At 40.6% G+C, this 25075-nt stretch overlaps 1 protein-coding gene across 2 annotated transcripts in view; it reads left to right on the top strand.

Moving 5' to 3' along the window:
- The window catches only part of ninl (ninein-like), a 151720-nt gene that overhangs the window by 102972 nt on the left and 23673 nt on the right, over positions 1–25075 (top strand). Inside the window, exons 14-21 of one of the 2 annotated variants that reach the window (XM_043696419.1) lie at positions 2438–2446; positions 11651–11807; positions 14687–14808; positions 15152–15672; positions 17467–18120; positions 19313–19417; positions 19508–19577; positions 23091–23375. In XM_043696419.1, the coding sequence (XP_043552354.1) occupies positions 2438–2446; positions 11651–11807; positions 14687–14808; positions 15152–15672; positions 17467–18120; positions 19313–19417; positions 19508–19577; positions 23091–23375 (1923 nt within the window). The remainder of the gene's footprint in view (positions 1–2437; positions 2447–11650; positions 11808–14686; positions 14809–15151; positions 15673–17466; positions 18121–19312; positions 19418–19507; positions 19578–23090; positions 23376–25075) is intronic. The other variant, XM_043696420.1, reaches the window with a different exon arrangement.

A 25075-nucleotide genomic window follows, 5' to 3' on the forward strand; every position in this document is an offset into this window, starting at 1 on the left:
CTCTGAAACGCTCCGCAAGTAGGTGGCCTGTCTCCCCAATATAGAGGAGGCCACATCGGGTGCAGAGGATGGAATAGATGATGTGTGTGGAGGTGCAGGTGAATTTGTGGCGGATATGGAAGTTTCCTTTGGGGCCTTGGAGGGAGGTGAGGGGGGAGGTGTGGGCGCATGTCTTGCACCTCTTGCGGTTGCAGGGGAAGGTGCCGGGAGTGGAGGTTGGATTGGTGGGGGGTGTGGATCTGACGAGGGAGTCACGGAGGGAGTGGTCTTTACGGAATGCTGATAGGGGAGGGGAGGGAAATATATCCTTGGTGGTGGGTCTCAGTTATGGGGCCAATGTTCTGGACTCCTCTCCCCAAGAAAGTAGATTCTCTTTATTTATCCAATTTAACCATCTTAAGGACTACCTAACTGGGTGAAGACATGAGAAAGTGGTGCGAGTGTGAAACGTGCTACCATGTTTAGTGGTAAATTGACAGTCATTTTACGGAAAATGGCTTATATTTATACATTGCCTTTTCAATGCCTCTTCTCAAGGAAAGGCCTGTTCATTTTAATGCATGGCACCTTTAAATTTATTTTCTCTGACCATGGTATCCTAAAGTGAATGGTCTGCATGCTACCTTTGTGTCACACTTAGAGGGAACATTGGTGTTGTTATTTAGCACTTGGGGCTAAAGGGATGAAAGGATATGGGGTAAATCCAGGATCAGACTATTGTGTTGGATGATCAGCCATGATCATAATGAATGGTGGAGCAGGCTCGAAAGGCCTATTCCTGCTTCTATTTTCTTTGTTTCTGTTTATTACAGTAAAATGTCCCAAGATGCTTTATTGAAACATATTGTCGTATTTTGTGTGTTTGATAAAACTACGTGAGACATTGAAATGTTTGAAGGAAAGCCTGTCAAAAGGGAGATTTTCCTGAATATTTTAAAAGGAGGAGAGAGGTGGAAATGTGGAGGGACTTGGGGAGGGAATTACAGCTGCTAAGGCATGACACTAAGTGGTGAAACAGTTAATATCAGGGCTGTGCATGAGAGCAGAATTGAAGGAGAACAAAGATCTTTGGAGGGTATCATCACTGGAGGAGGTTATGGAGATAGTGGGGCCAAGTTATGGAAATATCTGCAAATTACGATGAGAATTTTAGAGTTGTACAGGAGCCAATATAAGTCAGTGAGTACAAGGTAATGGGAGAACGGATCTAGTTATGATTTAGAATATGGCAGCAGAAGTTTAGATAAATTCAGTATATGGAGTTTGGAAAGATGGGAGGCTGTTCAGGAATATATTGGATAATCCAGCCAGGAGGTAACAGTGGTATGGATGAAGGTTTCAGTGGCATATAAGCTGAAGGTGATATTATAAAGGTGGAGATAGGTGATCTTGGTGGTGAGGTATTCAGCCTCAAATCAGATGCAACAAGAGTGGAGCTTTTGATAAGGTGGTCATTATGACTGATTGAAAAAGGTGGGGACAGTAAACTCTTCTCTGAGGAGAGAAAGCCTTGAAAAATATCAAATAACATGGGACCATGGAGCTAAATTGAGCAGTCAGTCTCAAGAATGGGCTGAGGGCAGAGACAGCTTGAGGGAAACTGAGGGATAAATGGCAGACAGAAGAAGTTTTGCATTAGTGCAGAGGAAAGCTAAGGCAAAGTTTTGCTTCGTAAAGGAAGGAAGCAGCAAAGGCAGCTGAACAGATGACGTCAGTCTTGCTGACAAAAAAGCTTTGTGCGGGGAAGGTATTTCAGAGTTTGGTGGGTGTCTGGAACATGCTGCAAGTTGAGGTGGTGGAAGCGGGCACGTTAGCAACATTTAAGGTGTGAATGAGTGGCGAACAGAGGGATAGAAACTGTGTATGGGCAATAAGTAGTGGGCCTAAATAAGGCCTAGGAATTGGTGCAGGCTTGGACGGCCTAAGGGCCTGTCCCTGTGTTGTATTGTAATTGTTGAGTGCTCAATAAGTACATGAGGAGAATAGCAATATATGGAAGTAAGGTGGGTCCATTGGATCCAACAGTCTGTTTTGATTGGTAAAATTCTATCTAAAGTGTATGAATGAGTAAAATTTGCAGAACTGTAAAGATTCCTTTCTGTAAGTCTTGGAATTCAACTTGTAGAAGATATTAATTTACTTAATTACGCTAATGAAGCAAGACTAATAGCAATTACTAAAATTTTGACATGTAGACATTTATCTGTTGCGTTTGTCTATTTATTCATTCACTTTGCAGAGCCAGTGCTTTTCTTCTGCATTTCTTTTTTAGCACTCTAGTTGGCACTGATCAAATATCTTCCAATGCAGTTTTATGAAATTAATGTCAGTCTTCCACAACAAACATAATGCTCCTTTATAAAAGGAGGCTGTGCCTCTACTCACTTTGTCCACTATCTCTCTCTTTATTCTAATGCTTTCCTTTTGGAATTACTAGAGAGTGAAGGTGAGCATTACTCAATTTAATTTTTTTTTTAAACAATTTATATTTTTTCTGTATTTTTAAAGTATAACTCAAACTCTCCAAAAATAATCTTGGTTTGTTCATTGCTCCTCATCCTTTCCCATTTCCAGTAACCCATGTAAAAATTGAAAAGATGACAGAAAGTATCTAAAACACCTATGCCCCTTTGAAGTGATCATCTTCACCCCAGTCTTGCTTTGAAACTGACTAGGTCAATACTCAAATGTTTTGACTTTCCAATTTGACAACAAAACCTTTCTGCAGACCTTCATCACAAAGACTTTGTCTATATATCCTATCCATCCATAAACCTCTATAAAATCATGAGGGGCATGGATAGGATATATAGACAAAGCCTTTTCCCTGGGTTGGGCGAGTCCAGAACTAGAGGGCATAGGTTTGGGGTGACAGGGGAAAGATATAAAAGAGACCTAAGGGGCAACTTTTCCACACACCAAGCTGCCAGAGGAAATGGTGGAGGTTAGTACAATTGCAATATTTAAAAGGCATATGGATGGGTATATGAATATGAGGGGTTTGGAGGGACATGGGCTGGGTGCTGTCAGGTGGGACTAGGTTAGGTTAGGATATCTGATCGGCATGGACGAGTTGGACCGAAGGGTCTGTTTCCATGCTGTACATCTCTATTACTCTTTTTGATTTTACAGTAATGAGTGAAATAACTCCACAGAGCCTGGTATCCCATCACCAAGTCACCTTTTACTTACACATGGATATCCTTGACACTGAGCTAGCTTCCTCAGAGCCAGCTCTCAGAATGAACAGGCTGACACTTCTATTTATATCTGACCAGATTAACAGCCCCAATCATATTCTCTGAGGTCCACCTGGTTGACCTTGTTAGAATCTTAAACAGTGGGATCTGTTTTACAATTTTGCCAACATTTACTTCAAAAGCATGGGAATTCAGTTGATTGTAATACTTTCCAGTTGTTTGAAAAAGCATGCAGAAAGATGATAAGATAGCAACTATTTTGTACTTTATTAATACTGGGCCTAGTATTCGCTATAGATCTTCCAAGAATCCTCACTGGTTTTGTTTAGATGCCCCTTGTACAGACTCAGATTTTAATATTTAATTACCCTGAATAGGCATTGCTAGATCTTGAGTCTGCCCAGTTAATTGTAGAGGGATATGTTTTTCTAAGTTCTTGTTCCTTCTCTTTTCTTTAATGTTTAATGTTGTTGCATTGTGGGTGTTGGAACTTGGAACTTTTATAGAACTATTCTTAATTTAACAACTATTCAGTCTAGAAAAATAACTGTTAATATCTTGAAGCTCCTAATACAGCCATTAAGTAGACAAATCTTCTCTAGACCCTGCTCCATTCCCCCACCACCCACTACTCCCATTACTCTACTTCAATCTGTATTCACTCAACATCTTTCCCATCATCCCCATCTACTTAGAAAATTCCTGTACCTTTAATCCCATATGACCCAATTCCTTCTCTTACAATTATTACTTCCTGGCTCTATGCCCAGGAACAGCACTTTAAGACTGGTCAAATCTAAAATATTATAGAAATCCTAATCCCTTAAAAATGGTATAGTTGAGAGGTCTAGTCCTCCTTCCTCTCAAAGAATGCATGGAACAATGATCTGATTTAAGAAATTCAACCTATTGGACAGACTCTTAATGTTGATGTGAAAATAGTGGTTCTACCTGCCGGGATACAAAAGTATTGGCCCTAAGTGCAAGGCAGTCAGTAATAAATCCAGTCAAACAAAATACAGGAGAAATGTCTTTACCGAGTGAGAATGTACAACTTGGTCCCACATTGAGTGCTCTGTGTACTTCAATGTGCTTAAGGGAGATAAGTACATGAGGGACAAAGGACCATAAGGAGATGATGGAGTGTGATGAAATAAGGGAGATGAGTGCATGTGGAGTGGAAACAGTGACACAGATCTTTGTGTTGAATGGCCAGCTCCTGTGCTATAAAGTGTTATGTAATTGACTTCATCTCCATATTCTCGATCTGCCTTTTATCTAGCCTAAACGTCAGATATATAAATTTTAAAAATCATTTACTCTGATCCTAGCTTGGTATTCCCCCCCCCCGCCCCCCCCATCTCCTAATTTCCTTCACTTTCTGCTATGTTTTACATTGGGGTATCTTCTGTGGTTACCTCCTTGACAATGCTTTATCCTGGTTCCTCCTAAGTATTGCTGTCTGGATAGGAACTTCACAGATGCCCAAAGCTCCCTTCTGCATCCTGCTGCTTGACAACATCATTCATAGTGATTGGATCAGCTTTCATAAATCAGCTGGTGGCACTCAACGCTACCTGTCGACTGGAATGCTCAATAATCGACCCACCAGAGTATTTTGCTGACACTGACAATAACTAATTATAATTATATAGCACCACTGACATAATGAAACATATCAATGGACTTAACAGAAACATTATAGAACAATGTATGACACTGAGCCACGTAAGAAGCTCTTGGATCAGGTGAACAAAGTTTTGTTAAAGAAAAAGGTTCTAAGGAATGTAATTGTAAGTTTGCTAGCTGAGCTGGAAGATTTGTTTTCAGTCATTTCATCACCATGCTAGGTAACATCATCATTGAGCCTCCAATAAGGTGTTGGTGTTCTGTCCCGCTTTTTATTTGTGTGTCTTGTTCTGTGGTGGGTGATATCACTTCCGGTTCTGTTCTGAGAGATTGGTAAATGGGGTCCAAATCAACTTGTTCGTTAATGAAATTCCAGTTTGAATGCCAGGTCTGCAGGAATTCCTGTGCATGTCTTTGTTTAGCCTGTCCAGGATGGATGTATTGCCCCAGTTGAACTGGTGTCCCTCTTTGTCTGTGTGTATGGATACCAGTGATAGTTGGTAAAATCTTTTGGTGGCTAGTTGGTGCTCATGTATCCTGGTGCTTAGTTTCCTGCCCATTTGTCCAATGTAATGTTTGTTGCAACAAACCGTAACCAGTAGAATGAATGTCATATAAAAAATACCCTGCAAGGGCTGCAACAAGTTTGCTGAACCTTTGTTGCACTCTCTGTATGGCAATAGTTTTCTTTCCTGAGTTAAAGTGACCAAAACTGCACACACAACTCCAACTGCAGTTTAGCCAAGCTCCTATAGATTTGAAACAAGAGTTCATTACTCCTGTGCTTGACTGGAAATGCTATAACTCTACTACATCGGATAGATCAGTTTTTGTTCAATGTGTACAGGAGGGGTTTCCTGACACAGTATGTCGAAGGGCTGACCAGATGGGAGGCCACACTGGATCTGGTACTTAGTAATGAACCAGGCCAGGTGTTTGATTTAATGGTAGGTGAGCACTTTGGAGCGAGTGACCATAATTGGGTTACGTTTAGTTTAGCAATGAAAAGGGATAGGTACATGCCACAGGGCAAGAGTTATAGGTGGAGCAAGGGCAATTTATAATGCAATTAGGCAAGACTTAGGAGGCATAGAATGTGGTAGCAAAATGCAGGGAAATGGGGACAATTGAAATGTGGAGCTGGTTTAAGGAACAGATATTGCGTTTCCTTGATAGGTATGTCCCTAACAGCAGGGAGGAAGTGATTAGGTAAAGGAACTGTGGTTTACTAAAGAAATTGTATCTCTTGTTAAGCGGAAGAGAGAGGCTTATGTGACATTGAGAGGAGATCGTTCAGATGAGGCAATGGAGAGTTACAGGTTAGCTGGGAAGGATTTAAAGGGAGAGTTAAAAAGAGCAAGGAGGGGACATGAGCAGTCTTTAGCAGGTAGAATAAAGAAGAACCCTAAAGCTTTCTATAGGTATGGGAGGAGTAAAAGGATGACTAGGGTAGGAAAAGAGCCAGTCACAGACAGAAATGGGAAGTTGTATGTAGACCCTGTGGAGGTCAGAGAGGTGCTAAACAAATATTTCTCATTTGTTTTCACTCAGGAAAAGGAGAATATTGTAGCGGAGAATACTGAGATATTAGACAAGAAAGGATTGAGGTTAGTAAGGAGGAAGTGTTATCAATTCTCGAAAGTGTGAAAGTAGATAGGTCCCCTGGTCAGATGGAATTTATCTGAGGATTCTCTGGGAAGCTAGAGGGGAAATGGCAGAACCTTTGGCCTTGATTTTTGAGTCATCATTGTCTACAGGTTTAGTACCAGAGGACTGGAGGATTAGAAATGTTGTGCCCTTGCTCAAGAAGGGCAGTAGAGATGACCCACGTAATTGTAGACCAATGAACCTTATGTCTGTTGTAGGAAAAGTTTTGGAAAGGATTATAAGAAATAGGATTTATAATCACCTAGCAAGCAACAATTGGATTGCATATAGTCAACATGGTTTTGTCAAGGACAGTTAGTGTCTCACAAACCTCATTGAGTTTTTTGAGAAAGTGACCAAGCATGTAGATGAAGGTAGAGATGTTTACGTGGTGTACATGGACTTCAGTAAAGCCTTTGATAAGGTTCAACGTGGTAGGCTTCTGGAGAAAATCCAGAGGCATGGGATTGAGGGTGATTTAGCAGTTTGGATTAGAAACTGGTTTTCTGTAAGAAGATAGCGAGTGTTGGTTGATGGAAAATATTCAGCCTGGAGTCTGGTTACTAGTGTGCCACAAGGATCTGTTTTGGAACCACTACTGTTTGTCATTTTTATAAATGATTTGGATGCAGGCATAGGTGGATGGGTTAATAAGTTTGCAGATGACACTAAAGTTGGTGGAGTGGTGGACAGTGTGGAAGAATGTTGCAGGTTGAGGGACTTGGATAAACTGCAGATTTGGGCTGAGAGGTGGCAAATGGAGTTCAATTAAGATAAATGTGAGGTGTTTCACTTTGGGAAGAATAACAGAAAGGCAGAATACTGGGTCAATGGAATGATTCTTGGTAATGTGGATGTGCAGAGGGATCTTGATGTCTATGTACATAGATCCCTGAAAGTTGCCACCAGGTTAATAGTGCTGTTAAGAAGGCATATAGGTTTTATTGGTACAGGGATTGAGTTCTGGAGCCGTGATGTCATGCTGCAACTATACAAAACACTAGTGCGATCACACTTGGAATATTGTGTACAGTTCTGGTTCCCCCATTACAGGAAGGAAAAGATGCAGAGGAGATTTACTAGGCTGAGGAACTTGGCACTGTTCACATTGGAGAGAAGAAGGCTAAGCGGGGATTTAATAGAGACATACAAGATGATCAGAGGATTAGATAGGGTGGACAGTGAGAGTCTTTTTCCTCTGATGATGCCGGCTTGTATGAGGGTATATAGCTGCAAAATGAGGGGTGATAGATTTAACACAGATGTCAGAGGCAGGTTCTTTACTCAGAGTGTGTTAAGGGCGTGGAATGCCCTGCTTGCCAATGTAGTTAGCTCAGCCACATTGGGGGAGATTAATCAGTCCTTGGATAAGCATATGGATGATGATGGGCTAGTGTAGGGTGTGGGCTTTGATTAGTTCACAGGTCGGTGTAACATTGAGGACCGAAGGGCCTGTTCTTCGCTGTATTGTTCTATGTTCTATTAAACCCTCTTGAAATAAAGGTTAGCATTCAAGTTGCCTTCCAAATAGTTGACCCACGTTTTCATGTTAGCCTTCATTGACTTATGGACAAGGACACCTAGGTGCCTTTGTGCATCTACCATTTAGGAAATACTCTGCACGTCTCTTTCTCCTCTCAAAGTACATAACCTCTCATTTTTATACATTAAATTCCATTTGCCACATCCTTGCTCATTTACTAAGCCTGGCCAAATCATCTGAGGCTGCTTTATATTTTCCTCCCAACACTCATTCCCCTTTAACTTTGTATCTTCTGCAGGTTATATTTCATTCCCACATCCAATCATTGTTATAAATTGTGAACAGCTGAGGTCTAACTAATGATACTGGCAGTACCTGACTAGTCTCAGCCTACCAATGGGAGAATAATCCATTTATTCCTACTGTTTGTTTTCTGTCTGTTAGCCAATCATTAATTATTCCCATTCCCATGTACTTCAATGTTTCTAATCAGCCTCCTATGATGGATGTTCATGGGAGATTTCTGAAAATCCAAGTATGCCATGTCTATCAGCTCTCCTTTATCAATTCTGTTCATAACATTTTCAAAACTCCAATAAGATAATCAACCATGATTTTCTACTCAGAAATTCAATCTGACTGTACCCAATTGGATCACCAGCTAGGTATCTATTTATCCCACTCTTTGTAATAGATTCTAGCATATCTTTAGTACTGATGTAAGGCTAAGAGGTCTGTTCACTGTTTTCTCTCTCACTCCCCTCTTAAATTGTGAGGTGATGTTTGCTACCTTTTGAGATTTTGCATCTGAAAGGAATATATTGTTGCTGTAATGTAGTAATTCTTTAAAGACTGACCATTGGCTGTGTACAGTTGTGTCTTTTAATGTATTTTCCAAATCTACCTGGGCCAATTTGTCTCTTGCTTTCATAATTTCCTTTATTCAGATTTAACACCCTTGCTTCGGATCAAACTTCCAAATGTAATGTAAAATTCTATCAATTTGTGTTACTAATCCGTAAAGATTCTGTTACAACAAGATTATTAACTAGCTCTTTTCATTACTCAAAACTGGATCTGAAACAGCATGTCCTCTAGTTGGCTCCTTAACGTATTGGAGAAAGTGAGGACTGCAGATGCTGGAGATCAGAGCTGAAAATGTGTTGCTGGAAAAGCGCAGCAGGTCAGGCAGTATCCAAGGAGCAGGAGGATCGGAGGAAGAGAGCTTCTTCAAGGAAGGCATCCTTGCAAGAGGATTCGCAGTACGTTAAAATGGAGGAAGAGAGCTTCTTCAAGGAAGAAGGGCTCATGTCCGAAACGTCGATTCTCCTGCTCCTTGGATGCTGCCTGACCTGCTGCGCTTTTCCAGCAACACATTTTCAGCTCCTTAACGTATTGTTCTAGAGAACCATCCTGAGCACATTTCTAGAAACCTGTCCAAATAAATAAATTCCACACATTGTCATTCTAGTCTGCCACCCTCCTTATTAATGTACTGATCCCATCAGAACAATTCCACCATCTTTTCCTGCTAGTCTTTCCTTCATAACTGACAAATATCCTTGAGTGTTTAGTTCTCAGTCTTGGTCACCATGCAGCCATGTTTCTGTAAAAGCAATTAGCCCATGCCAATATATCTCAGTTTGTGAGATTGTTTACATTGTTGTGAATACTAACTGCTTTCAGGTGGAGTGTGTTTATCTTTTTGACATCATTCCACTTTCAAAGTATACTCGTGCTTGTCTTTCTTTTCCTTGTCTTCTAGTCTCCCAAGCATCATCTTTTTGACTTTCTTCATGTTACCAGCTTTACCTCCTTCCAATATGGATTGCACCTCCGGTTCCAATTCCCTAGCTTAAACCCACCTTAACAGCTCTAGCAAACTTCCCTGCAGAACTACTAGTCCTGGTTCCATTAAAGTGTAAGCTGTTCAGCTCATAAGGTCTCACCTGCTCCAAAACCAATACCAATTCTTCTCTTCCACCTGCACCAATTCTCCAGCCACAAGTTCAATCAATCCTCCTGTTCTTATGCTCATGTGGCACTGAGGTTAGTCCTGAGATTACTTGAAGTCCTGCTTTTTAATTTGTTCTTATCTCTCTGAAAACTGCCTTCAGGACCTCTTCCTTCCTATATTATTGGTACCAATGTAGACCATGACTTCTGGCTAAACCCTTTTCCCCCAGTCCTGCAGCTGCTTTGTGACATTATTGACCCTGTCACCAGGGAGACAACACGCCATATTGAAATCATGTTTCATGGATGGAAATGACTATCTGATCCCCTGACTGTGGAATCCTATTGTTCTCTGATTCCTCTTCCTCCTTCCCTGTACAGCCTAGTCATCTGTGGACTCATGGGCTTAGCTCTGTCTGCGCTCTCCTGAGCAACCATCGCCCTCATCAGTTTCCAAAATGGAATGCTGATTAACAAGCAGTTTAGACTGAGGCGACCGCTGCATTATGAACCTGTTTTATTTTCCAGCCTGCCTGGTGGTCACCCATTCTCCGTCAGCTTATATGGTTAAAAATCACACAACACCAGGTTATAGTCCAACAGGTTTAATTAGAAGGACTAGCTTTCAGAGCTATTGTAAGATACAACCACCTGAAGAAGGAGCAGCGCTTCGAAAGCTGGTGCTTCCAATGATACCTGTTGGACAATAACCTGGTATTGTGTGATTTTTAACTTTGTACACCCCAGTCCAACACCGGCATCTCCCAATCATGTTTATACAGTGTAATCTGCAGTGTGACTATCTCTTTAACATGTTGTGTTCTGCCTTGCAGATATGCTACAGTGACTCCAGCCATTGCTCCAGTTCTGAAGCCTGGAACTCTAGCTTGTGCAGCTGGTAACACTTTCAGCCGAAGAGTTTGTCTGGGACATCTAGACATTTAAATCCAAACTAATACCCAACTTTCACTTTAAAGACTGAACTTACTCGCCAATCAGATGCTTTCCTTGCACATGGGAATGTCACAACATCTTTGGTCTAAGTACAGGAGGGCCTCCTGATTTCCTCTCCTGCCTCTCCTGCTCACCCCTCACTCCCTAGAGACTTTATTTCTTGGAGCAATCATTAATTAAGCATCTCTCTCATTTTAACCCAAATTCCTCACTGACTCAATCTCTCTGTGGTGTAGTTTCCTTACTTTGACCATGTGGCTCTTTCTGGCCTTCCCTGTAACTTGTCTAATGCTGATAATTTTGCCTCCTTTTAAGTCACGTATGTGGTTTAGACCCAGATTAGTAGTGTGTTTTGTGAGCATGGAAGATATTCATGTCCCAGCTGCTTTCACAGGCACTTGATATTAAAAAAAACATATTTCTTGGCGACCACTTGCCCCTCATCTCTAGTAGTGAGTTGGCCAATGAGTTGGAGGTAGAGTACATCTTGAGATTTACTGAATTTGTGACCAGAATACAAGAAATAGGGTATAGCAGAATTATTTGTCCAGAAAACTACAGAATGGAAAATAGTTGCACCACACAAAGTATGTATGAAAATCAAATCTAGTCACTTACAGCAGATGTGATTAGTGAGTATTACCCAATCGTCTCAATTCTGGAGCTGGTTTTCGTAAACATTTTTTCCCATAGAGTAGTAGGATAATATAGCATGGAAACAGACCCTTTGGCCCCTTGTTTTTCCTAAAAAAAAAAAAAAAAATTTTGTTCATTCCCACAGGAGTTACGCGACCAGAATGATGAGTTACAATCTAAAATGGAGTTGCTTCAATCACAGCTGCACCACAGAAAACAGAGCACTGTGGGTAATAAGAGGGTGAAGAATCCCATTTGTTTAGGCACTGATGGCGGGGTCACCAGGTGCCAGTCTGCTTCTGGTAAGTGAGAGCAGGTTGACCCTAGCCCCCTCAATCTCTATCTCCTTTCATCCTTCCCATGTATTATGATGTATGGTTAGCACAGCGAAGGATAGTGTGTACGGCGTAAAATTGAGAGTCAGTATTCACATTGAGAATGACTTTGGGAGATGAGTAGTGCCTTTTTGACTCTGCTGCTCAAAGGATAATTTTTGGAAAGGAAGGAATGAAAAGATAGAACTTGCACAACCTCAGTATCTCCTAAAATGCTTTGTAGCCAACGAATTGAAGTTGCTACTTAAATGTAGGGAAGCATGGTAAGTGTGAACATTTTCTCCCTATTTGCTCTGTCCAAACATTCTGGTTTGTTTAAAGATGATAATTATTAGTTATGACAACAAAGGCTCCTTTTCAACTGGTTCCTCTGCATCTTTTAGTCCCAGTGATAGAAGGGTCAAGGACTTGTAGACACTGATTTAAGACTCTTACTTATCTAAGTTAAACTCCTGAGAATACAGGCCCAGACTCCTCAATCTCTTATCGTAGGACATTCACACTATCCCAGTCTGCTGCACTCTCTCTGGGGCAAGTTTATCTCCTTCTAGGCAAGGAGGTACAGAATTGCACACCATATTCTAGGTGCCATTTCATCATTGTTTCAATAACTCCTTCTGATTGTGAAATATCTGTTTACCTGTGACCTTTGCATTCCATGAATTTCCAACAATTCATTTTCTTTCAACCAGCTCTAAAGCATATATTACAGCTGTTGGCATGAGGAAAAAGGGGTTTTACAAAGTTAGTGGTTTAGATCTGGAATGTACTGGCTGAGAATAAATAAAATGCCACCACGGTCCCAAAGGACTGTAGGGCTGCACTCCTGAGAGTGCAACAGCTGGTTTAACCTGAGGGTCACTTCAGGAGAAGGATGAAGTTGTGAAGGCTGAGGAGCCATAGAGCTGTACAGCAAGGAAACAGACCCTTTGTCCAACTCATTCATGCCAACCAGATATCCTAATTAATCTAGTTCCATTTGCCAGCGTTTGACCCATATCCCTCTAAACCCTTCCTATTGAAATATACATCCAGATGCCATTTAAATGTTGTAATTGTAATAGCCTCTACCAATTCCTGTGGCAGCTCGTTACATTCATGCACCACCCTCTGTGAAAAAAGTTGCTCCTTAGGTCCCTTTGAAATCTTTCTCTTCTCACCTTAAACCTATGCCCACCAGTTTTGAATTCCCCTATCCTGAAAAAACTTTGGCTATTCACCCTATCCATGCCCATGGTGATTTCATAAACCTCTATAAGGCCGCCCCCCCCCTCCCCCCCCCAGAGTCCAATGCTCCAGGGAAAATGCCCAGCCTATTTAGCCTCTTCCTATAGCTCAAACCCTTCAATCCCAGCAGCATCTTTGTAACTCTTTTCTGAACTCTTTCAAGGTTAACAACATCCTCCCTACAGCAGGGAGATCAGAATTGCATGCAGTATTCCAAAAGTGGCCTAACCAATGTCCTGTACAGCCACAACCTGACCTCCTAGCTCCTTACTCAGTTCACTGAACAATAAAGGCAAGCGTACCAAATGTCGTCTTCACCACTCTGGGTCTACCTGCACCTCCACTTTTAAGGAAATATGAACCTGCACCCCAAGATATATTTGTTTGGCAATGCTCCCCAGAACCTTTACTGTTAAGTGTATAAATCCTGCCCTGATTTGCCCTACCAAAATACAGCAACTCTTACTAATCTAAGTTAAACTCCTGAGGATACAGGCCCAGACTCCTCAATCTCTCATCGTAGGACAATCACACTATCCCAGTCTGCTGCACTCTCTCTGGGGCAAGTTTATCTCCTTCTAGGCAAGGAGGTACAGAATTGCACACCATATTCTAGGTGCCATTTCATCATTGTTTCAATAACTCCTTCTGATTGTGAAATATCTGTTTACCTGTGACCTTTGCATTCCATGAATTTCCAACAATTCATTTTCTTTCAACCAGCTCTGAAGCATATATTACAGCTGTTGGCTGTAAAATTATATATGAAATAGAATTGCTTAGAACATACAACAAAGATATAAGCCAAATGAAAACCAAAAGAACTGTGCATGTTGTAAATCAGAAACAAAAATAGAAGTCACTCAAAGCTCAGCAGGTCTGGCAGTATCTGTGGAGAGAAATCAGAATTAACGTTTCAGGTCAGGTGGGCCTTTCCTCAGAATGCAAGCAAATGTTGTGACGAAGGGTCAGTCAACCTGAAACATTAACTCTGAACTCTCTGCACAGATACAAGCCATTTGGCCCAACTGGTCTGTCTTGGTGTTTATGCTCTTCCGCAATACTATCACCAACATCTTTCAATCCTTAGTCTCTTTTTTTTTTTTAGTTTTCCCTTCAATATTTTTATGCTGTTCATCTCATCTGCTCCACATGGTAGCAAGTTGCATATTTTGACCTCTCTCTGGGTAAAGACGTTCTCCTGATTAGAATGTATTGGTTTTCATCTTATATTTATGACCTCAATTTTTTGGATTCTTCCACCCAATCATCCCGCAAGAAATGTGGAAGTATCTTTGCTATGTTAGCACTGTAAAAGCCCTTCATAATTCTAAAAGTGCTTATCGGGTCACATCTTCAGCAACCTCTCTCTCAAAAAATAGCGCTCAGCTATTTTATCTTTTCTGATGGTTACAAACTCTCAGTTCTTACAAACCTCTTTCTCATCATATGCAGTTATACTTGTGTCCTTTTTGCAATATGGGCACCTATGCACAGAGTTCTAAATAGTCCGACAAAGTTCTATATAAGTTGAACAACTTCTCTGTCCATTTCCCTAGAAATGAGCTTTAGTGCTTTGTTTGCAAAATGTTGAACTTCATAGCTATTTTTTTGAACAGATGAGACATCCCTAGAAAGTGAATGTGCCAACATTAGCATCCAAACAGAGATGGCAATGGAGCAACTCAGAAGGCAGCATCAAGAGGAAGTGCAAGACCTTAAAATACAATTGGAAACAAAGGCAAGTAATTTTAGTCTTTTCACACTTCTTCACTTCCTACCCTTCCCCTATACAGTAACTATGCATAATTTTTAGACCAAAGGGCAGCCTCATGACAACAAGTTCCAGAAAATCAAATATATCCATTTGAAAATGCATAAAAAGCTTTGGATTTAAATACAACTTATTCATGCTACTGAAGCCAACAAGATTGAGGGTTAATGGGACATCTCCTGGGGAGAGAAAGAAAACATTTTACTTAGTGGAAAAACTGAAAAGCATTAGTTGCTTTAGTCCAATTCTGCTGCAATCGTTCTGCAAGTTTCGAAATTAAAGGTGGGATAATGTTGTGCTTATTTTGCAGGTAAATTATTATGAGAGAGAAATTGAACTGATGAAGAGGAATTTTGAGAAAGAGAGGAAGTACGTAGAACAAAGCTTTAAGATTGAGATCGGCGAACTGGAGGACCAGCGTGTTACCAGGGAACATGAAATGGAGCGGCTTCAGGGTGTGGTGAATGAGTTGCGTGTTCAACAGCAAGATGCAGAAGTCCAGCAGGAGGAAACAATTGCTGATCTACTAAGGCGACATGAAACAGCCAAGCTAAACCTGCAAGAAGAGGTGAGGAAAGGACAGGAGGAAAAGTGCAAAATGGAGGAGCTGAAGAAGGACGCAGAGTTGACAAAAATGTTCAAAGCACAGTCTAAATCAAAATTGGCATTGCAAATACAAGAACTGGAAACAAAGTTCCAGTGGGAAAGGACAGCTCAACAGCAGGCCTTTGTCAAGGAGAAGTCAGAATTAGAGCTACGGCTGTCGAAGGAGAAGCTTGAAATGGAGAAGGAACTGAAACTCCAACATCAGAAGGAATTGCAGCAATTAAGGTAGGTTGTAGTGAACAGTATTTCCTTACTATAGACACAAGAGGGCATCATTAGGTCAAAGTGGGAACTGGAGATTAATATGCATATCTAGGTCAGTATCAGTTGTAGCAGCAAATTACTGTGGATGCTGGAATCTGTATTGAAAACGACATACGCTGGAGATTAGTGGGTCAGACAGCATCCATTCGAGCTGAAACGTTAGCTTACTCTCTCTCCCTCTCTCTCCCCCAGTGGAGGCTGCCTGACCTGTTGTGATCTCCAGTGCTTTTTTGTTGTTGGTATCAATTGTAGCTCAGTTGGTGACCTTCTCACACTTGAGTCAGCATTTCCCAAACCTGAATCATCCAACCTCTGCAAGAATGAGGGCTGTAAGCATGGAAACACAATCTCCTGACTTGATCTGTTGTTATTCCTTCGTTGTTATTGAGTCAGAATCCTGTAAATTCCTATGTAACAGCAAAGTTGAAGCATAAAGGAATGAACAGAAGCAGGAGTAGGCCACTCAGCCTTTCAAGCCTGCTCCACCATTCAGTTAGATTGTGACTGATCTTTTATCATAGATACAGCTGCCTGCACTATCCACATACCCTTTGATTCCAGTGTTTAATATCCAGAAATCTATTAATCCCTGATTAAACTTTGCAAAAGGTTACAACACTTTAAGTGAATAAATTTGATATAGAATAGAATGATATAGAATCCCTACAGTGTGAAAACCGGCCCTTTGGCCCAATGAGTCCACACTGACCCTCTGAAGAGTAACCCACCTGGACCCATTCCCCTAATCTACCCCAGATTAATACACCAAACCAACATATCCCTGAACACTGTGGGCAATTTAGCATGGCCAGTTTACCTAACCTGCACATCTTTGGATTGAGGGAGGAAACCGGAGCACCCAGAGGAAACCCAAGCAGACACTGGGAGAATGTGCAAACTCCACACAGACAGTTGTCCGAGGTGGGAATCAAACCCGGGTTCCTGGTGCTGTGAGGCAACAGTGTTAACCACTGAGCCACTGTGCCGGCCCAACTTTCTCCTCAATTTGGTCCTAAGTGGCTGATTGCCTCATTCTGATATTATGACTTCTAGTCCTAAACTCCCCGGCCAAAACAAATGACCTGCACCTTAAGCCATACTGACTGCAGTAGTTCAAGAAAGCCTAGCACGTCTACTGAATCCTGATTCAGCAATAAATACTGGTAACACCATGCCCAAGAATTAATAAGATAACTGGTCTGTATATTTTCTTGTGATCGATCGCACAAAAGTTAATTTTTCATCATTCTCTATACTTTGAGGAGCTATCCTTTGGGTGAGGCATTAAATTCTGTCCTCTTAGAAAAACACAAACGATCCTGCACTACATAAACAGAAAAGGCAGGACCTTCCTGGTTTCTTGCCCATTACTTATCCTTCAACTAACAATTAATTATCTAGTTACTATTTCGTCTACGTTCATGGAATCTTGCTGTATGTACATTAGCTGTACATTTCTTACATTAAAACAATGACTGTTCTTCAAAAGTATAATGTGCTTTGGGATATGCCATGGTTGTGAAATACTACCCTTTGTGAATGTTATTCATTTCTATTAGAATATTGGGGAATGGGGTGATTGGTATCATCAATTTGAATCTATATCTTGCTGTCTGATCCAAGGTAATGTGACATGGAGAGTGCTTAATAGTCACTGCTGTTCTTGTAAATGCTATATTCCCAATACCCTTACAGAAATAATTGTTTTGAAGGTTGTTTTCTATAGTTTAATGAGAAGTATTTAAATATCCTTAGGAAGGCAACACAAGATGAATCTAACCTGAAGCTCTCACTTTTGGAAGCTGACCATGTTGCTTTAACACAAAAGTATCAGTCTGAGAAAACACAGCTGATCCAGGGATATGAGCTGAAAATTGAGGAGCTTACAAGACAACAGAGTCAAGAGAAAAGTCATTGGGAGTCTCATGTGCAGATGACTTGCAATGAGGCCAGGAAAGAAAAGCTAAACCTGCAGGAAAAGATGCATGAGGAACAGGCTAAGATCTGCAAAACATTTGCAATAGAGAGGGAAGAAATGGAAACCAAGTACAAAGAACAAATATGCAGTCTTAGTTGTGAGATCGAGAGCTTAAAGGCTCAGGTAAAAGAGCTAAGAAGAGTGAACGACATGGAAGATCTAACACATCCTGATGAAAAACCCACTGAGGACAACCCTTGCCTGTACCAAAGAATCCACATCCAGTCTTCGACCAATGAAGAGTGTTTTGCACTTTTAAAGAAAAAAGAAGATGAGATATTGGGTTTAAAACAGCAAAGAGATGAGATGGAAATAAAACTGAGGCAAGTAATGGATGAGTCAGAGAGAAAGGAGCAAGTGCTTCAAAATGAGGCAACGAATCTGCGGAGGTTGGTAACTAAGCTAGAAGCTGAGACTGAGAAGAAGTACAGGTTTGTCATAATAATTATCTTCGAATCGCTAATGACCACATTACTTCTGCTACTAATCACAAGAATTGCATCCTAATCATGAACTGACAGTTAATCTCCTGTTAATCAAAATCGAGCATGCAAACCTTGTTTTCTTTTTGTCAACAATTAAAACTGATTTCTTCATCCTTGGCAACTGTTCAAGAATGAGGTTTCTGCAATGTCATCAGGTTTGCCTTTTCTGTGCCATTGTGCCTTGTCACTGCTAATTTGCAGGTTTACATGTAGTCACTTCCTACCTTTTCTGACTGCACTCTGGACCTATTTATTTATATCCATTGCTCTCGCTGTGGATGAGCAGGAGAAGAGGTTAATCATACAGTGATCAGAAACTCTGCCAATATAAAGCAAGCTGCTCAGATTCCAAGATGAAAATATATCTCAAAGACAATATGCTGTGGAATTTGAAGGACCCCTTGCATGGAAGCTGAGTGCTTTGGAGGTGCTCTTGTATCAGCTGCTTCAATTCATGAGAAGCATCTGTTAATCTCTAATTGGAATTTCTTGAAGCCCAAGTTATTTTCAGGCACTTTGCAATGTCCAATCTGATTTAGGTTAAAATTGAAATTAGTAAGGGTGTTTGTTAATGCATTCATCTAAAACATTCCATTTGCAGGAATAAACTTATGAAAGTAAGTGAGCAAACATGGAATAATATAATCTCATAGCATGGCAGAACATTATTTGTAAAAGAGCTATCCAAATGGTCCCAATTTCTATTCTTTCCCCATGTCCTGCCTAACGTCTCCTTTTCAGGTGTTTGTTCAATTTCCCTTTGAAAGTTACTATTAATTTGCTTCACCCAAGCTTTTCAAATGTCCTTATCACCCTCTAACACACATGACGTCAATGATGGTAGAATAGTCAAATTTAACTTAATTTATGGATCATCTATGTCAGTTTTGGTGATGGTGGTAAATGTACTAAAAGCATGGAGACTATCTCTGCATGTCTGATATGATCACCATGTCTTTCACTTACTTCCAATTCTTGCATTCTATGTCCATCATGATGAACAATATTAGACCAGATAAGAGTATCTGCAACATCAGGGCCAATATTTAGTGATTCCCTAAATTCTGTACTTGGACCACTTCCTGAAATTCTCTAGAGGGTAGCTGTAGTTATTTGACAAGAATAATGTATTCCTTAGATGTGAGTCTGAAATGATCTCTGAAGAAAACTCTTCCTTGAAAAGAGAAATGGCGAAGTTTCATCAGGAGTTTCGGGATCTGGAAGGAGAAGTTAATGAACAAAGGTAAGTTAGGTGGTGCTTTTGATGTTTTGCAAAACGCTTGTGTTTTTGGTGGCTGGAATTCCTTGTTTAAAAAAAGATTGTGCTGTGCAGGAAACAAGTGGAACACCTGCAAGATGAAAGAGAGCGCAGACGTAGAGAATCTGAAGAACTTCAGAAACAGGTAAGGATTTGAACCTGTCACTGTTGGTTAGAAATGTTGTTTTGGGCTGAACCAAAATCTGGTTTCACCGAAGCAATTTAGTGGAATAAGAATGACATTAATTGAATGTGATTTGACTAATCTAGTAGGTTAATTTGGTTCTTTGAAATTGACAGGTATTAAGTTACAGCTCTAATCTCTTGTCTATTAGGGTGTGATTATAAGTTGAACCCATGTAGATAAATTTAAAATGTTTCTTTGACATCTGCAAGAAAGTGATTTGAAGCTGTCTCATCCGTTCCTATTGGGTAGTTCTTTCTATGTTCAAAACCTCTGTGCCTCTTCCTCTGCCCTCTCTCGGCATTGTCTTTGGACCCCATGCAGTCTTATGTCTGATAGGAACAGGAGTATGCCATCGAACCCATTGGGTAAGTTTCACCAATCAATGAAATCATGGCTGAACTTTGGCATAATTCCATATACTTGCCTTTGGGCCATTCCCTTAAAACCTCTGCTTAACAAAAATTTATCTATCTCAGATTAAAAGTTAACAACTATCCTGCATCAAGTGTCATTTGTTGAAGAGAGTTCCAAACGTCTACCACCCTCTGTGTGCAGGAGTGCTTCTGAACATCTATCCTGAATGGTCTGGCCCTAATTCTCATACTATGCTCCTGTTTTGAGAATCCCTAACCAGTGAAAATAGTTGTCTTTTCCTGTTAATATCATGAAGACTTCCATCGGATTACCCCTTAACCTTCTAAATTAAAAGAAGCCTAATTTGTATAATTTCTCCTCCCAACCCTTGAAGTCCAGGTATCATTCTTCTAAACCTCTGTTGTATTCTCTCCAAGGCCAATATATCTTTCCTAAGGTGTGGTGTCCAGATCTGTTCACAGTATTTTCATAATTTCTGCATTTAATTAGCTGTCTTAATTATTTTCTGCACTTCTTCATGACATTTTAAAGATCTGTGCACGTGTACCTCAAGGTCTCTTTGGCCAACTACTGTATTTAACTTCATACGATCTAGAGAGTACCCTGATCTATCTCTCACTCATTTACATTGAACTCTGTTGGTCACGGTTTTGCCAATTAACTCGTCTATCAATATCCTTTGTATTTTTATCCTATCATCTGCAATGTCCACAATGCCGCATAACTTTGTGTCATCAGCAAATTTGAATATATGACTTTCTATGCCATTATCCAGTGGTTAATAAATAATGTGAATAAGCTGGGCCCTAACACATACCCTTATTGGATACCACTGGCCACATCCTGCCATTACCTACCCATTATCTGTACTTTCTGTTGCCTGCCTCTGAACCAATTATTAATTTGCCTTCAATTCTGTGGGTTTCTACCTTAATTAACAATCTCTTATAAAGTATTTTATCAAATGCCTTCTGGAAGTTCATATAAATAACATCCACTGTCTTAATCTCTTCAAAACATTCAGTAAGGTTTGTTGGGCATGACCTACCCATCATAATCCCTTTTAGTAGTTTTTATAAGTTATTTTATAACCCTTTGCTAGTCTTTGTAGCTTTCCTATTCAGTCTAATCTGTGCTGTTTTTTGTAAGCCCTTTCTTTTAGTATTTTTCATTCCCTTATCTCTTTAGTTGTTCATGACCGTTAATACTGTGACTTAGAGTGTTTCCCTCTCTAGGGATCGAAAACAGGCAAAACAATTGTCTACTCGTTAACAGCTACTGCCCTCCCTCTGCTGATGATTCAGCATTGTTTCATGTTGAATGCCCACTTCTAAAGGGCACTAGGATTAGAAAGGGGCTCATTCTACTACGAATTGAAGATGCAGTTGTCCATGGTAGTATTAATTGGAGTGCCTCTTTATGGAGGCAAAGCCTTTCTTCACATTGAGGACACCCTTTTGTGTTGTGTGGTGCTAACACTGTGTTAAGCAGGGTAGATTCCAAACAGATCTAGGCATCCACAAGGCATAGATTATGCCTGAATATAATGCTGCTATCACATTTGTTGACTGGCATTTCTATCACTTCCCATTACTGTCAAGGCAAGGAAACAACCTTGGTTCAAATGACAGTGCAAGAGAACTTGCCAACAGCAATATCAAGGGTTAAAGTAAAGGCAAAGTTGCCATAGTCCTACCAGACCATAGGATAACTCTCTCATCAGGTGGATGATGTTCAACATGAGGCTCATCAGACCTTGGGTGAGGGGAGAGGTTGAGAAGGAAGGTCGCACATGCTAACCTCAGTCACATCCCTAAAAGCAAAGAGCCATTCAGATGAAGCTGTAACATAAGACTACAAGTGTGCTAAACAGCAGAAGCAGTATATGATCAACAGAGCTAAGTGATCGCACAATTAACAGATAAGATCAGATCTTTGCACTCCTGCCATATCCAGATGTGAATGATGGTAAATAATGAAACAAGGTATAAGGGGTATTGTACCTTTAAGAGAGTTGAAAGCTAGCAAGGACTTAGAGAAGCACAGAGAGCCCAGAACAATGTAACAATGTAATGCTTGGTCAGAACAGCTAGCACTGGCTGGGTTGCTATGAGACAAAAACAAATTCAAATTCGGCCAATCAGTTAGAATTATGAACAAAGATACCAAACTCCAATCAAGTTTGAGTTTAGTATTTTGACAGTATTAAAACCAATGAAACGATCCAATGCTTTGGGAGTATAAAACTGGAAAAAAATTGAACAGTTGGGGGAGAACTGCCAAGAGACCAACAGATGTAGGCTGCTAGTAAGAACTCTCCAAGAGGTACCTGTCTGGAGAAGGAGTTTGCATTGAAAAAAAAATCGATCCCAAAGAGAAGATTCGACAGCTGGCTGGTTTTGAAATTTTGAATTTTTCTGTAAATCTTAATCAGGAGTTTTATCAGACCAGTACTGCGGAGGGAGGGGGGGGGAGGTAGAATGGTAAAAGATAGGTTTAGATAAGTAAGTTGTAAATAATTGTTAATTATTTTTCTCTATTAGACTTAAAATAAAGTTGTTAATTTTTACTTTAAATACTGATTTTTGGGATAGTTTTTGCCTCTCAAATTTTCACAGATGACTGCACGGAGTAAATCTTTTCTGTGTTGCTGGTTTAAATTAGCAGAGGGGGGCTTACCCCATGTTGTAACAGGATTGAGAAACACATCAGGTTTCTTTGACAGCACCAACAATTCCTATGGCTTAGAAGAATAGGAACAGCAGGCATATAAGCCTGCCATCACTTACAAGTCCCCTTCCAAGTCATATCCTGACTTGCAGAGAGAGCACCCTTCTTTCACTTCCACTGGATTAAAATCTTGCACCACATTGCTGACTATAAATACTGGAAATTATACTAAAAATTGCAACAAGCATACCACCAGTTTGGTTTACTTTATCCATTTCTGTGTATTGAATGTTTTTTGATGGTTTTACACATATAGGTATTAGCTATTCTCTCTTTATCTAGATGTTCAAAGAATACAGTGTGCTAAAATCTGCTATTGTAATGTGAGATAAATATTGCCTGTTCTGTTGAATCAATCTTGTCTAGAACAAACAGTATGTGGCTGAAATTGCCCAGCTCAATAGCAAGAATGTACAGCTCAGCAATCAGAACTCACTATTCAGTGCCAAGGTAGAAGCTAATCAGCAGAGTATTCAGATGCTCAGTACAAGACTAGCTGAACTCTCCCAGCAGAAGGAAGAGGTGGTCAGTGTTACCAGACAACTGCAGAAGACTTCCAGCAAATTGGAGAAGGAGCATTTTCAACAGCAATCTATATGGGAAAAAGAGAAAGAGCTCATGCAACAGGAACTGCAGGCAACTAAGAAAAAGGTATGATATGTTTCTTCTTTGTTCCTTATGGGTCTTTTGAGATAAGATGGAACTTTGTGAGATTGTGAAAGCTCTATACAACGTCCCAAAGTGCTGTAAAGCTAATTAAGTACTTAGCAGTCACCATTCTAACATGGAGGAGTTTGCACACAGCAATCCCATAAATCTAATTGAATTACATGGCCAGGCCATAGGCTTTTAGTTAAAGTAAATTAGGTGATAAATGTTGACTAGAACAACTGAGAAAGACAAAACTTCTTCCATACTACACTGAGAGGTCAGCTAATCTAGATTGTGTGCTCAAGAATCTGAAATGGGACTTGAATCCTTAGTTTTTTAATAAGTTAAGAATAATTTATGGTGTGCATAAATCCACGTTGTGCATGCTGCGACAAGACTCCAGACCAATGTGAAAGTGGGGACAAGGCCTTGGCCAATGCTGAAATTAATCTGGATGCTCCCACCGCAGGGACCTCTGTTTTCACCATTTTTAAAGGGTTAAAAAATATATAAAAATTTATATCTGATTATCGAAATGCAACCACAACTGGTTGACAATTTGGGATCACTCATAGTTTCAAATCCCAGAGGGAAGTGGGCCCAGGACCTGGGGGTTGGAGGGGTGGGGTAGGTGCTGCAACAAAGTGGGCCAGGAGATCCTCTCTCCTTCCGTTGGTCTCCCTTCTTCCGCACCTCCCATGACCCCCACCCTACCCAGATGGGGACATGCACAGACGCACACACATGTGCACACCTCCCCCCAGTCTTCCCTTTCCAGGATCCTGATCTCGCCCTCCCCAAGCCACATTTCTGCAAAACTGTTTGTATGTACACACAGTGCAAATATACTGATATCAACAAACTCATCCTAGTGATTGAGACATTACACTAAGGCCTCTGTAAGGCGAGTGTAAGAGATTCCACTAATTTGTAAAAGAGGTGAGGATTTCAACTGACCACTATTTATTTAGAAACAGGAGAGGAGAGGTCACACTGCTTGGAGTTTTTTATAGGCCTCCGCAAAGTTCCAGGGAGGTGGAAGAGAGGATTGGCAAAATCATTCTGGGTAGGAGTGAAAGGAACAGGGTGATCATTATGGGGACTTTAACTTCCCCAACATTGACTGGAAATGCTATAACTCCAGTATGTCAGATGGATCAGTTTTTGTCCAATATGTAGAAGAGGGTTTCCTGACACAGTATGTCGAAGGGCCGACAAGAAGGGAGGCCACACTGGATCTGGTGCTTGGTAATGAACCAGGCCAGGTGTTTGATTTAGTTGTAGATGAGCACTTTGGAGAGAGTGTCCATAATTCAGTTATGTTTAGTTTAGCGATGGAAAGGGATAGGTACGTGCCACAGGTCGAGTTATCGATAGCAAGGGCAATTATAATGTGATTAGGCAAGAATTAGGATGCATAGAATGGGGTAGCAAAATGCAGGGGATACAGACAATGGAAATGTGGAGCTATTTTAAGGAACAGATATTGCATGTCCTGTCAGGCAGGGAGGAAATTATAAGGTAAGGGAACCATGGTTTACAACAAAAATTGCATCTCTTGTTACGAAGAAGAAGGAGGCTTATGTGTTGATGAGGCAAAATGGTTCAGATGAGGCGATGGAGAGTTACAGATCAATTAGGAAGGATTTAAAGAGAGTGTTAAGAAGAGCAAAGAGAGGACACAAGCAGTCTTTAGCCAA

Source organism: Chiloscyllium plagiosum, chromosome 9, assembly GCF_004010195.1.
Source record: "Chiloscyllium plagiosum isolate BGI_BamShark_2017 chromosome 9, ASM401019v2, whole genome shotgun sequence".
Classification (NCBI taxonomy): domain Eukaryota; kingdom Metazoa; phylum Chordata; class Chondrichthyes; order Orectolobiformes; family Hemiscylliidae; genus Chiloscyllium; species Chiloscyllium plagiosum.